Source organism: Petaurus breviceps, unplaced genomic scaffold (genome assembly GCF_028583685.1).
Source record: "Petaurus breviceps papuanus isolate PSGF00001 unplaced genomic scaffold, PetGlider_PUasm1.0 42, whole genome shotgun sequence".
Taxonomy (NCBI): Eukaryota; Metazoa; Chordata; class Mammalia; order Diprotodontia; family Petauridae; genus Petaurus; species Petaurus breviceps.
Genome location: NW_027186325.1, coordinates 1655785 through 1669436, shown reverse-complemented (window position 1 = coordinate 1669436; position 13652 = coordinate 1655785). Strand labels below are relative to the sequence as shown.

The window sequence follows — 13652 nt, the reverse complement described above, 5'->3', positions numbered from 1 at the left end:
AGGCATGGCTTTCTTTTAATTTGAATTGTGCTTGTCAAATTTAAATTTATTTCACTTGGCTGTCTTCTCTCCCTCCTTTTTTCCTTTTCTTTACACTGGAAAAATAGGAAAAAAATATAATTTACTTGGAATGATTACAATATTTTGATTGATTTTTTACTGATTTTTCTCTTCTTATTTAAAAATTAAATTATCTCCAAAAGAATGACTCTCAAGAAACAATGAAAGGGAAAGATATAAGTGAAATTCTAGGCAGTGAAAAACCATAAGGTATAAGAAAAAATTACTTTAAAAAAGAATAAGGTGAATGCTTAGCTGTTCTTAATAAATCCAAGTCTCTAGAACTGGGTGATTTCATTCCCCAATAATTACAACTCTAAATCTATGATGCTACTTAGAACTCTATGAACTTTGGTAGATGAGATTTTTGAACCCCTCTTGATCATCTCAGCTATTGTGGTAAGTAGATGTGAAACTGGAGAAGGAAAAAAATGACTTAATTTTCAAAAACAAAACAATAAGTCAAAAATAGATTTTGAAAATATTCACCCAGTGAATTTTTCATTAATGTCTAGAAACATTATAGAATTGATTATTACACTAATGGCTTAAGGAAGTAATGACCAATAGGAATCAGTATGGTTTCACCTTAAAATAAGTTACATAGATTATCCTAATTTCCTATTTTTATTAGAATTTCTAAACTGGTAGGTCTGGACACTGCTATAGACACAGAGAAATTCAATTTCAGAAAACTTCATGGGTTAGACACTTGACCAAAACTCATGAATTCCAGGTTTGAGTGCCTTTTCTGTTTTAGCTTTGCTCTTTGGCATGAGAACTTCACTTGATATGCATAGGTTTCAGTATCCTCACCTGTAAATGACAGTTGTTGGTCTAAATGATTGCTAATGACCTTTCTATTTATAATAGCCTATGATGCTACATGTACCTGCCATTTCATGATTTTGCAATGTCTGTAAAGATATTTTCAGTGTTGTATATTCAATGATAGCTTCAGGTCTAGTGTTCTATGGAAGGGATTCCTATTCAAATACCAGTCAGAAGAGAAGGACTCATATCTTCTCCGATAAATTAAATGATTGCATGAAAGTAGATATAATTTTCACATTTCCCCCTTGGGAATTTGCTTTTATTTTTATTAGTGAATTTCAAAAAAGTAACTTGTGGTATTAACATTTCTCTTAAAACCCTCTATGAGAATATTTTAAAAAAGATATCAATAGCAATAAATGACTTTAACTTCAGTTGGGTGGATTTCTTAATTTAGTATTATTTCTCCCCTTTTTCCATAGGTGGGAGCATATCAAATCTATATGGCATATTGGTAGCTCGTTATAAAAAATTTCCAGAGATTAAAACCAAAGGCATGACTGTACTTCCACAAATTGTATTATTTGTATCTGAACATGTAAGTAAATTTTAAATGAAGAAACTGTTTTAAAATGTATAATTTAAAATAAAAATAAACATTGATAAGACCCTCAACATAGGAGTGCATGTAGCAAATGGACATTTTTCTGGGGCAAGGTCTATGTACCCATATCATAAAGAGCTACATGTGTGGAAATGTTTCGAGTGATCTGTCACTGGTAAGATGTCTGATATAAATAATTCAATATGGAAAATATTCATTTTAGCAGGTTAACAAAAAGATGCAAATGGAAAGAAAGACATAGTATTCACTTTATCTAAATAAGGGGCCTGCAACATATTTCAAGCAAGCTCATTTCTGTCTCTTTTTAATGAAATAAAGAACTGTGAGGTCAATAATAGTGGAAGGGTCTCAGTTTCTGATTTAGGGACAAAGACATTGGAAAGAAAAATTTTGACTGAATAACTAGACTGTAAAAAAATAGTGTACCACAAAAATTCTATCAATTTTTCAAAATAACTTAAAAGGATACTATGACTTTTAGGACATCATGTGTGGATGTGTTTGCACCTAGAGATGGTATGATATGATATGATTTGGTATGGTATGGCATGACATGACATATGATATAATATATGCTTTGATGTGATGTGATGTGATATGATATGACATGATTAACTTTGTTGTTGTTCAGTCCTTTTGGTCATGTTTGACTCTGATATCATTTGGGGTTCCCTTTGCAAAGATACTGGAACAATTTTCCATTTCCTTCTCCAGCTCATTTTACAGATGTTGAAACTGAGGTAAATAGGACTGAGTGATTTGCCCAGGCTCACACAGTTAGTAAGTGTCTAAAACCAGATTCAAACTCAGAAAGTAGAGTCTTCCTTCCTAAACTCAGGTCCAGAACTTTATCTCCTGTTCCACATAGCTTCTCAACATGATTAATATAAAATAATACATATTGAAAATAACCATCAAAATGTATTTTACTCTTAATTTCCTGAGTGAGTACATAATATTACTTTTACTTTCTGCCTTTTTTTCTTTCTTTCATTCTTTTTTTTAATAAGTGAAATCTTCTAATTGGCCTGATTTTCCTGTACTTCACTACTCTCACATCATTTAAAACCAAGTGCTATTCTATTGCTAACTTTCAAGTTCAACTTAATCAAAATATGTTTCCTTTGGGAGACCCAATTTGTGGAATGGTTGGTGTTTCCTAAAGCTGGAGAGCTAAATTTAATGGGCTACAGTTTGCTAATTTAAATGGACATTTTATCATTATACTTTGACACATGCTGTATGTAACTGTTCTGTTTCATTTGTTTTTCCCCAAATGTTTAATATTCTATGTTATCCTTCCATCTAAATGCAATTTTAACACCAAAGGTGTAATGTAAAAATATTAAACAAATGAGATTTCTATTACTCTTATTGACTATATACCACTTGCTATTTAATCACTCTACAGGAACAATTTTTATTGTATTCTTTCTCTTTCTAGCATGGGAATAAAAGTGTTCTCCAACCTTTGGGAAAAGCTATGTTGGTGTAATGAAGCCTGTGATGACAATTACAATAGAATTTAGACTAGTAGGTTTTCAATCTCCCCTATCACTACCACCTCAGTGACATTCTTGAGATAAGACAGCATGTGCTAGTGGACAAAATGTAGATTGGGGGGTTGGAAATCTGTGTTCTAGTCTTGACTCTCTTCCTATTTATTTTACCTCAAATTAATAACTTATTCTCATTATTTCATGTATAACATGAGGAAAGAATGGGGAAGATGTTAAGAAGGACCTGAGTTTGGGGGCATGGCCATATCAGAAGTGCCCAAGTGCAAGAGAACATAGGAAAGGACCATCATCTTACTCTCAGAGTCAGTGGTGAAGATATAAAAATGGAGCTCACCAATGTAAATATAGAGGCATATCTGTAATCCTAGAAAAAACAGCTATGCAGATAATAAATTTCATATGTTACATCTAAATGTAACAACTAGAAACATGTATTCTCAATCCATACTGTATATACAGATGTGTATGTGCATACACACACATACACATATACTGAAAGCTGAGAGTGTATTTTTTTCCCTTTTATTCAAACCAGTGAGATAATCATTACAGGGAAGACCCTGTGGAGAGCTTCCGCCCTTGCTGATGATCTACAATTACTCTAAAGCTCATACTGTTAATGATTTGTCAGGGGGACAGATAGGTTAAGTGAATTTTCTGGGGATGACATGGCCACTATGCGTCATAGGCAAGACTTGAACACAGATCTTCATGACTTCAAGGCACTTCTGTAATCACAAATCCATTCTCTCTGTCTCTCTGTGTCTGTCTCTGTCTTTCTCTCCCCTCCTCACATGGTTATTCTGCAGTCTGGATCAGTATAAAGAACACTAAAGAAGTATAAGATACCATTTTTGTTCTAAAAGAAACAAATGAGTAAATCCTTTCCTGACTATCTACTAGGCTGTGCTACCTCTCATATGTCCATATATCTATATCTTTTTTTTCAAGAGTCATTATTCCATAAAGAAAATAGCAGCAGTACTTGGCATTGGAACTGATAATGTAATTGAGGTAAAATGTGATGAAAGGTAAGATTTAACTCTCCTATTACAAATTTACAATTAAGCTGACTTCTAAGCTTCCATTATGTTTTGATTTCACTTAGGGTTCTTAGGAAGATGTCTAGTTCAAAGCAGTTTAGATTCCCTATCAATTTCTTTCTTTCACCATTGTCTTCAAACATAGATAAGTTTCCCCCTATCCTTAAGAAAAATCCTTCACTAGATCCTACCATTCATTCTAGCTACTATCCTATATCTCACCTCCTTTTCTCAACTCAACTCCTTGAAAAGTCTCCTATACTCACTGCCTCTACTTCTTTTCACTCCTCAGTTCTTTGAAAACTGCTTTCTGACTTGTATCTCCAAAGTTTCCAATGAAATCTTTACTGTGAAATGTGACAGTCTTTTCTTTGTCCTAATCCTTCTTGATGTATCTTCTACATTTGAGCCTACCAAAGACCTTTTACTTCTTGATATTCTCTCTTGTTTGGATTTTCTTTTTATCAATTTGTCTTTTGCCTGTCTTACTGCATCCTCTCAGTCCCATTTATTGGTTCATTATCCATTTGATATCTAATTTTGTGTATTTTCCAAAGTTATGACCCAGGCCCTGTCCTCCTCCTCCTCCACATTCATCTTTGTCTTTGCCTTCATCTTTGTCATCTTCATGTTTATCTTCTTCCTATCAAATCCTGTAAATTTGGCTGTAATCTCTATGTAGATATTCTATACATTTAGCCTGACTATCTGGAGCTTCAGTCCCAGGTGTCCATTGGACATTTCCTACTTGATGTCCTGAGGACATCTTAACTAGTCTAAAACTGACCTCATTTTTTTTTCCATCTAAACACTTTCATTCAGTATTCTTGTCCATCACATACAATTTTGCCAAAGTAATTTTCCATAAATAGTGGTCTGATCATTTGATTCCCCAACTTACATAATTCTGGTGGCTTCCTATTGCCTCTAAAATGAAATGTAACTCCTTTATTTAGTTTTGAAGGCCCCATGTAACCTGCCTCCAAGCTATATGCATAGTATCATGGGAAATTATTTCCTGCTCCTTATTCTATAATCCACCAGACAGGCCTTGTCTCTATTCCTCACACAGGATCCTCCATCATCCATCTCCTTGCCTTTGCACTGGTTGTCCCTCTTACTCTGAATGCACTTCTCCTTTATCTGTACTACATATAGTCCTTTTTTTAACTCCCTGTAGCTCAAACTACATCTCAGACTACATACATGAAGTCTACTATTATCTCCTTGACTTTTCATATCTCCTTTCCAAACTGCCTTGCAATCAGCTAATTTGAATATTCCTATTTATTGCCTTTATATTTAAGTTTTATATGTTTTATAGGTACTTGCTATTTCCACTATTGGGATGTAAGGTCTTTGAGAAAAGAAATTGTCTCAATCTTTGTACTACTATATCCTCTGTCTATTGTAGCCCCTAACATATAGGTATACTGATTGTTGATGGCTTTGATTAGGCTTAGTCAAAAAGAGAATTACTTTAGGTTGGGTGTGATGAATAGGGTACTAGACTATAATGTTGTATTGCACAAAATGGCTGCTGAATGGAAAAAATTGTCGTTTAATGAAGAAAAAAATACCAAAAAATTTGGACAGAGTCAAGATGCCTGTATTCAGGTACCAGCTTTGCCATTGACAAGATGTGTTACCTTGAGCCACTTATTTCCTATCTTTAGGACTCAATTTTCTCATAAGAAAAATAGGGATAAAATGCTGTATTCTACTTACCCACCTTCTGGGATTGCTATGGGAATCAAATATATGTAAATGACTCTATAATCCTAAAGTATTATATGGATTTAAGTTGATAATGTTGATGTTGAATATGTTTCTCAATGTATTATCATGATTACCTTTGGATAGCTATTATGTATAGAGCACTGTGCTAGTTCAGTGGGAGATACAAAAGAGCTATATTGAAAGGTGTCTTATCTTTAAGTAGAGTAAGATCTTGTTGGGGGAAATAAGCCTTAACATTTCGAAATCAATAATAGAAGAGGTAAATAAGTTTAACACAATAAATATGGAATGGTGGTACAATGAATAGAGTACCAACCCTGGAGTCAGGAAGACCAGAGTTCAAATCTGACCTCAGACACTTGATATTTACTAGCTGTGTGACCTTAGGCAAGTCACTTAACCCCAATATCCCTTCCTTCCCCTCTCCAAAAGTAAAATAAAATACACTTGGAATGGTTTGCCTGCCAAATTCTAGAGAACACCCAGGTTCATGGTCAAGAATATATCTCTTTAATTTGGCACGCAATCATTAACAACATGCTAAAATATATTGTTCTTTCTTGTTTCATATTCTTTATTTATAAGTTTATTACACTTCTGTACCTCATGTGAATAATTGTGAGAGTAACTACACAATGAAGTCCATGTAAAAGAAAAAGAAGGAAATATTACTGTGGGCTTATATCTTCTAAAAAGTGATAGAGGAGGAAGGCATTGAACCTCTTTGTTCAAATGCTTTAAGTTCCTCAAGCAGGTTCAACATATAGAGCCATGGTACTTGCTGTTAAAAAAGTCTAGGCTTATAGTGGTTGTATCAAATGATATATATGATACATTAATTAAAAGAAAATCTCTTCACAGTGTAATTAATATTATTAATGCAATTCTAATTGACTAGATTGCAGACAGTACATCCTTCCTGCAAAATGATTTCTCACAGGAGTTGGTAGCTGGTGTTACTTGATATTGAGCTACAGGGAGTAAGTCAATTGTTCTCAAAAAGCAAGTTTATTTACTTCTGTGCATAGCATAAAAGTGCCATAGGTACATTCATAGCTCTGGGCTATTATAAGAAATAGTGAGCTCAAAAGATGACCAGTTTGATTGATCTAGTTTTTGAATAATATATTTTTGGATATTCAAATAGGCTAGTGTCAAAGAGAAAAAACAAAACAACAGCAATCAATCCACAAGCATTTTTGAGTACCTGCTATGTGCCTTTTATAAAAAACTTAGAAGACATAGTTACTGTGTTAGTGACTTGATACACTTGAAATAAGAATAGTACCACCCCAAACATTTTGTTGAGGAATAGCTGACAAAATTACTGCAAAAAAAAATCTCAAAGAAAACTGATCCCCACTTTTCTCAAAATATTGTATATTATGGAGCTATAGATTTGTGACATTGGATAGGTCACTTACTCTCCCTTGGCCTCAGTTTAATCAACCATAAAATAAGGAAATTTGAATAGAATTCCTCTGAGTTCCTATTTAGCTCAAGACCTATTATTCTATAATCACAATTTTGGAAATGGAGTTACTCAAACTTTCAGAGGATTGCAAAATTGAATTTGTATTATTTTTCATTTGCCTTCATTTTTGTGGTAATTCTGGGTTATCTGAATGGGTAAAGCAGCAGTTTGGCATTATGAGCAGTGTACAAGACTTGGAATCAAGAAGACTTTGGGTTTAAATCCTGCCTCATATACTTGCTAACTGAATGACTCTGAATACGTCACTGAAAGCCCCCTGGAAGTTCAGAATTTTATCTATAAAAGGGAATAATTATAATTCCAATGTCATAAGGTTGTCCTGAGGAAGAAATGAGATAATTTATGTAAAGTACTTTGTAAACACCAAAACTCTATTTTAATGTAAGATGTTAGATGATTATGAAAGAATAGCAATGACATTAGCTAAGAAATGCTAAATATTTCCAAATATGTATATGTGTAATACAGTTGATTAAGAAGACCAGTTGATAATCAGAAAGATGATTTTGAGCACCCATTGTGCATAGGTCAATTTGCTAGATAATTAAGATATTTCTCTTAAAGTTGATGTCCTTTGGAAAATGCTATACAAGAACCTGACCTTCAAAGTCTATATGAATTCATTATGTTTTATATGTTCTCCAAAATGAATAGCTAACAAAGTGTGTGTCTTTCCTGACAATTTACATTTTTAAGGGGGAAGATGATTCCATTAGAATTAGAGGAAAATATACTACGAGCCAAGAGAATGGTATGTTTTAAAATGTCTGTGCTTGGAATACTAAGTGATACAAAAGCATGTCATTTTCTTTTTTTTTTCTTTTTGGAGGGGGGCAGGTAGGGCAATTGGAGTTAAGTGAGTTGCCCAAGGTCACACAGCTAATTTTTGTGTTAAGTGTCTGAGGTTGGATTTGAACTCACATCCTCCTGACTCCAGGGACGGTGCTCTACTCACTGTGCCACATAGCCGTCCCCAAAGTATGGCATTTTCAAAACTGTGTAACTGGAAAAGAAACATAAAAAGTAAAACTGTCTCCAAAAGACTCCATATAGAACTGCATAAGCTGTACTACTGTAATAGGCGATATGTTGCTTCTCCACAGGTTTGCTTCTGGCAAAGGTAAAAAAGACAATCAGCAAATCATTAGCCTATATCCTATCCTCTGGTAATCTTTGCTCATATAGTAACTGTTATTTTCTTTCATACTGACATAATGGTTAGAAGTAAAGAAAAAAACACTTGATAGTTTAAGGGACACATAGTAATTATATAAAAATTTTGAGCAGTTAAAGAACTGTTTGGAAAGGACTGTCAATTAAGTGAATGTTTGAACTCAGTAGCTATAGGACTCTTGCTTCCTCACACATGTGCCATTGACCTTATCTTCTCGACAGGGACTTACTCCCTTCTGTGTCAGTGCCACGGCAGGTACAACGGTATATGGTGCCTTTGATCCTCTGGACAACATTGCTGATATTTGTGAGAGGCACAATCTCTGGATGCATGTGGATGTAAGGCATATACTTGTGTCTATCTTATATATTTCCTTAAAAATAACTGAATATAAGAAAGACTCATCAATGATTCTTTTGGTGCCCTGAAGGCAAGACAGTTTTCTTCAAACCTCATTTTCTCAAATGAATACATGTGTGCATGGAGTTAAATTGGCCTACATTGCACAAAAACAGATGAAAGTGCAGTTTTGAAAAATGCTTTTAAAATGATAATGTAGACAGATGCCATTTTATTGATTGGTAAATATCATGTTTCAGTTTTCCTCTTTGTATTCTAAGTCCAAATCCAAAGTGTTCATAATATTGTGTCTGTCTGCTTGGTTGACCACCTCATTAATAATAGCAAATAGTAGTTTACACTCCTTTAACTCAAAATAATGCAGTAATCAAGAGTCATTTAAGAGGATCTAAACACTTGGAAACTAGCAATTTCAGAAAGCAGTTCTTTAGAATTTGGGTTGTTGAGTATTATTGTCAAATTTCATGGCAAAAGAATTGTTTCATCTCTCTCTGTTCATTGCCCTCAAGAATTCTCCTTTCAGTAATGGAAAAATCAGGCCTTTAATTGGCCATGCAAGAGAAGCCTACCCAGAGAACTATAATAGGAATTAGGGTTATGCTTTTTGGGAACAGGAATTATTCTAGCCTAGTTTAAAACTGATATGCTAGATAGAGCTAATTAATAAGACATAAATGAGAGATTTTAAAAACTAATAAGAATAAATGTTTTTTTTTATCCACCTTTGTTTTAGGCAGCATGGGGAGGTGGATTGTTGATGTCCAAAAAACATTCTTATAAGCTTCATGGCATTGAAAGGTAAATATATTCTATTATGTTGTTTTTGGGGAAATGATTTTTTGGGAAATGATCTTGGCCATGAAAGATTAGTAGGCATTAATTTAAAAAAACACCTTTTATTGTATGTAAGGTATGGTACTAAACTCCGGATATATAATAAAAGGCAAAAATGTAGGGGAGATGATACATTTACATCTATAATCATATGAAAGATACATACAAAGTTGACTAAAGGAAATCAGAGGAAGGGGAAGAATCTAATAGTTGCTTTAATTGGTGGGAAAGGCTTCCTGAAGGAGGTGGTGTTTGAGGTGAGTCTAGCCAGAAGATAGGGATTTTAAGACATGACAGTGAAGAAGGGGAATGTTCTAGGGATGGTGGATAGCCAGTGCAAAGGCATGGAGATGGGAGATAATGATTAGTATGTGATCATCAGCAAGGAAACCACCATCATCATTGTTACCATCATCATCAACATGCAATTATTAATCAGTTACTATGTGACAGACATTGTACTAAGTGCTGTTAATATAAAGAAAAAAAATGAAGCTGCATCCAAAGATCTTAACTTCCATTTGATAAAAATAGATAGGCATGCATAGGTATATATACAAAATACGTGTATAGGTATATATATATATATATATATACAAAATAAATGCAGATGCAATGTAATTTTAGAGGAGAAGGTATTAGCAACTGGGGTGGTGAGGCAAAAAGGCCTACATAGAAGCTACCACTTGAGCTGGGTCTTGAAATAAACCAGAGTTTCCAAGAGGCAGCAGTGAGAAGAAGCAATATTCCAGGTATAAGAAAGAGCTAGTGGAAAGGCATAGAGATAGGAAATATAGCATCATATGTTAAGTACAACAAGTTTTCTATTATGGCTAGAAGATGCTATGGAGGGAAGAAAATTAAAAGAAGACAAAGGACAGGAAGGTGTCCGGTTATGAAAAACTGTAATTGCCAAAAAGGGGAGTTTATATTTTAACCTAGAGGTAATAAGGGACTACTGGAGCTTACTAAGTAAGGGGTATGGAGTGTATGACATGGTCATATCTGTGCTTTAGAAATGTGCTAGGGGTGGCTGGATGGTGCAGTGAATAGAGCACTGACCCTGGAGACGGGAGGACCTGAGAGTTCAAATCTGACCTCAGACACCAAACAAAATTACCCATGTGACCTTGGGCAAGTTACTTAACCCGAATTTTCCTGCCCTCCCCTCTCAAAAAAAAAGTGTTAATATTTTATTTCCTGGCTTAATGCTAGTTCTATTTAGTTCACAACTGATTTGTCACTTAGGGCCAACTCTGTAACCTGGAATCCACACAAACTGATGGGTGTCCCTCTTCAGTGTTCTGTTGTCCTGATCCAAGAAAAGGTAAGTTGTATACATTCCTATATCATGAACTTCTTTACATCTTGTTACAAGACTCTTGATGTATAGTAAATGTCCTCATTATAAAAGTATAGATACAGAATTAGAAACTTTGGGTACCTTGTTTCCATTATCTACAACAAAATGATGATGCAAGCTTCAAAGTTTGCTCCTTATGCATGAATGATTCCCATATCTGAACTTGACTTAGTTGCCAGCCAATGAAGAGGAGTGCCATAACACTAGAGGTTGATGTTATTTCGGGCATGGATTATTGACAGTGCTGGAAATATAAGCAACCTGCCCATCAATGCTACCAAGAATTATGATTAACTTCATTAGTAAAGGAATTTCAGAAATCATGGCTTTTTTATAAATATCAATGAAATGGCTTGGCTTGATCCCCATAAATGAATAATTATTTATATTTCAATCTGATGATAAAAGGTTACATATGTTTTTTGATGCTTTTTTCATTCTTGCACCTTAGTTTTCTTTTCTTTCTTAACATATGAAAAAGAAACTGGATAGAACAATTTTATTTCCCCCTAATGACTGCCCTGTTGCTTCTTAAAGAAGTTGAGAGTTTACCTTAAGATAATGATTCTGACAATCATGAAGAGAGAAAGTATTTGCTCAATAAGTGTTTAAGAGGACTGAGCAAAAACTCTGGGAAGTAGGAGGCAGTCACCCATAGGTGGAAGTTTTTGGTATTCTTAAGCTAATTGGATATTTTGGAGATTTTTGGTAGCTTTTAATCTCTGAAATAACCAAGAGCCTTGGGAAAGCCTTATGGTTCTATTGCTCAATTCTTTTAGTTCTCAAAGTGCCAACATTTTCAGGATATTTTTAAGACCATGTATGGAAAAATGTATGAATTCATAATATGCAATATTGTGTATTGATAACATGAGCTATGCTTGCTCAAGGTTACATGGCCAGGTGTTTCTGGGTGGATGCTAAGTGTCTGAGCCCGGATTCGATCCCCAGGTCATCCCGACACTGGAGCCAGTGCTCTTACTCACTGTGCTACCTGGCCGCCCCCCTCCCCCTGCTTTTTTTTAAACATAATAAATCCTACTGCTGCTTTTTATTTTATCTTTATGTGTATCTCTCATTTTTATTGTGTTTCCTGAAAGCAACATATTGTTGAATTCAGATTTTTAATCTACTATTTCCATTTTATGGGTAAATTCAATCACATTCACATTCTAAGCTATAATTACTTGCTGTGTATTTTCCTCTTTTCTATTTTTCCTCACTATCCTTCTCACCCTGTTTACCCCCTATGCCTTCTTACTCCTCTACTTTACTTTTAATGCTACCTTGACCCCCTATTCCTTAACCTACCCATCGTTCTAAGAATCCCTTCTTTATTCTCTCTTCCTCCCCCCCCCCCCATCCCCTTGGCCTCTTATTTCTTTTTGAATTTGGAAGAGTTGATACTTTTCTAGATATATGTGCTGTTCCCTCTTTAATACCTTGCTGATGAGAAATCTTAAGGCACTATATACATATTAGCTATTATTCTACCACTAATATCATTGTAGAACTTCATTAAGAAGAAAATATGTCACTGAACTATCTATTTAGATAACATAAAAGTGAGGTACTGTAACAAGTAGACAATTTATAATCTCTTCTAGTCATATTTTGAGCAACAGCATTAAAAAGATAATATATTCATTTTGCTCTTTTGATTTTGAAGATGAATTTTATTTTTTTTTATTTTAAATCTAATTTAAATACAATTTTTAAAATATTCTAAACCTAATTATAAAGAGACAGTCATTTTCTTGTGCTCTTAAATTTGAGGTAGCTGTTTTTGTTTAAGTCATTAGTGAAGTATTATCCCAGTGAAAACATCTGCTTCGACTTCCATCTAAGTACTTCACATTTTTTTCTATCTGAATTAGATTGCTTTGAATTCCAAAGTAAAAATTATATAAAAAAGAAAATTGTGGAAAAGATATTAAGGACACAATTATATTTAACATAGCTCATTTTGTTAGTATCTTTCAGATGGTTTTAGATCATTGTCAGACCATAGGTTATAAGTCATACATTTAATACTAAATTTCTTTGTCAATTTAGGTTGGAAAACATGAATGATAGTTATTCAACACTAAAGGAATAAATCTTATTAGGCTGAGCACAGGAACAAAAATTTCTCCTATATAGCGAATTGAATATATGTGTATGGGCAGGATGGTAAAAGGGAAGGAAGTGATTCTTTGTTTCTCATGTATCTTTCCCACACTAGTGTTCTTCTGAGGTCATTCTCATCACAAAACTTAACAGTACAAAGAAATAGTTGATACTGGCAACAGTGGTTTATACTAGAGAATACGGTGTTCTTTGCATGTTTTACTTGTCTTTTGTGTGGTGATAGAGACCAGTGGATGGGTCTTGAGTTAAAGCTTCCCTACTCTGTTGATGGGTGAATGTGCAAGATGCTGTTGTTGAATAACATTTTCCTGAACCAGCTTGAGCTGACTCATTCACTGACCTTTCAATGTAGAGAGGAATGCTCTTGGTAATCTTTTAGATGGGAAGATAAAGTTTGAATTTAAATTCTTGGCAAGAATGAAATAGAGAACTTCAGTATTTTATCAGTGGAGGAGTCTTAGGTCTTATTGACCTTGTCTATGTATTCCAGTTTATATGATTGGTATTTACACTGTTATTCACTGTTTTTTTTTT

At 34.1% G+C, this 13652-nt stretch overlaps 1 protein-coding gene across 1 annotated transcript in view; it reads left to right on the top strand.

Annotated features, from left to right (window-relative positions):
• Positions 1 to 13652, top strand: part of LOC138171308 (glutamate decarboxylase 1-like) — a 43406-nt gene that overhangs the window by 12473 nt on the left and 17281 nt on the right. The window contains exons 6-11 of the mRNA XM_069100764.1: positions 1317 to 1432; positions 3931 to 4010; positions 7954 to 8008; positions 8653 to 8769; positions 9525 to 9589; positions 10874 to 10952. Of these exons, the coding sequence (XP_068956865.1) occupies positions 1317 to 1432; positions 3931 to 4010; positions 7954 to 8008; positions 8653 to 8769; positions 9525 to 9589; positions 10874 to 10952 (512 nt within the window). The remainder of the gene's footprint in view (positions 1 to 1316; positions 1433 to 3930; positions 4011 to 7953; positions 8009 to 8652; positions 8770 to 9524; positions 9590 to 10873; positions 10953 to 13652) is intronic.